The 1,519-nt window shown below is 38.6% G+C and overlaps 1 protein-coding gene across 1 annotated transcript; it reads right to left on the bottom strand.

Annotated features, from left to right (window-relative positions):
• Positions 1–24: 24 nt before the first annotated feature.
• LOC110091988 lies at positions 25–849 on the bottom strand (the record flags this gene model as incomplete). Its single annotated transcript, XM_020816322.1, has 2 exons — positions 748–849; positions 25–286 (listed from the first exon to the last, which is right to left on the bottom strand). Coding segments are annotated over exons 1-2 (364 nt in total), but the record flags the coding sequence as incomplete, so codon positions are not given.
• Positions 850–1,519: the final 670 nt, after the last annotated feature.

The raw sequence follows: 1,519 nt of genomic DNA, 5'->3' as shown, positions 1-1,519 counted from the left end.
CATGATATATTATATCCGTCTTACTTTGGATCATTTTCTTAGCAAGACTTCCAACATCTTTTAATGAGGTGAACAGATCATCAGATCGCATATCCATGATATAAGTATCCAATTGATTTTCAAAAATTGCCTGATCAAGAAGACTAAAATCAGTTGGATAAAATTGTGTCATTCGAATCAACTTATCTTTGTTGAATGCATGAAATCCATTATTAGGATTCAAACATGCCATGCACAACAGCATTTTTATATTTAATTCTATAAACCGATTGTTCAACTCTTGAAGCTGCATATCAAGCACTGTGTAAAAAATTTCAACCAAAAAATGATATAAATTTGTTATATTTTGATCTCTATGATGTGGCGGACCACGAGAAACCCATTTGTCAACCATATGTGGAACATTAGATTTTTGTTGCTCACAGAATGAGGTTACATTACTGATGAAGTCAGTCCACTTGTTATCTCTCATATCCTGCAGTCTTTTTTTACATATACGCACCAAAGACATAACATTAATAATATCTTGTTATCCTCTATGTAAAGCTTGTGATAATTCTTTAGTGATGCCAAGAACATCTTTCATAAGATGTAGGCAAAAGGTAAATACTACGGGTTAACACGCGATTACAGTCAGATTTTTCGGCGGAAAATTCTGGACGGTAATAAACGGCGCAGGCACCAGCGGAATTGTTTGATGAAAAGTTTGCGTCAACATTTCCGGCGCAAAATACGCCGTAAATTTACCGACGCCGGTTCCACCTGCCAATCCGACGGTATAGGGCTGTCTGAACCATTTCTGTCACACGTTACGGCGGAATAATTCCGACGTACGTTACCGGCGGACATTGCACCGGCGTATTTAAACTCAACAAAATATAACCGACGGATGTGACGTCAGAAATTATACCGACGTCACTTACGTCGAAACCGGCGGAACTTCCGCCGGTAAAAGCCCTATTTACCAAAATCGAACCCCTCTGGCAGTCATTCGTTTCCTTTCATTCTCTCACTTTGACTGCTTCGCCCGTCGCCGTTCGTCGCTCGCCTTGGTTAGACGTCGCCAACGGTCACCGGACTTCGCCAAGCCTCATTCCTAGTCGCACGCCGCCGAGGAGGGTACCGAAGGTATTTGTTTTCAATTTTTTTTCCTATTTCGGTTGGATTACATATAGGATTAGCCTTAAGTCCATATTGTTTTTCTATAGTCATGGTTGTTATCACTAGACATTTGCTAGATGATGTACTTTGGTGCATGCTTTTTGTTGATGATATTATTCTTGTTGATAAGATTATAGAGGGATTTGAAGGTAAATTTGATTATGGAGATCAACATTAGTCTATTTTTTTTTTGTGCTTAGTCATGGTTGTTATTACTAGACATTTGCTAGAGGATGTACCTTGGTGCATGCTTTTTGTTGATGATATTGTTCTTATTGATAAGACTAGAGAGGGAGTTGAAGGTAAACTTGGATTATGGATATCAACATTACTCCATATCTTTTTGCTTTAGTGGTTA

This window comes from Dendrobium catenatum, unplaced genomic scaffold, assembly GCF_001605985.2.
Source record: "Dendrobium catenatum unplaced genomic scaffold, ASM160598v2 original_scaffold_138545, whole genome shotgun sequence".
Classification (NCBI taxonomy): Eukaryota; Viridiplantae; Streptophyta; class Magnoliopsida; order Asparagales; family Orchidaceae; genus Dendrobium; species Dendrobium catenatum.
Note: the sequence above shows the minus strand (reverse complement) of the source record. Positions and strands in the feature narration are given on the sequence as shown.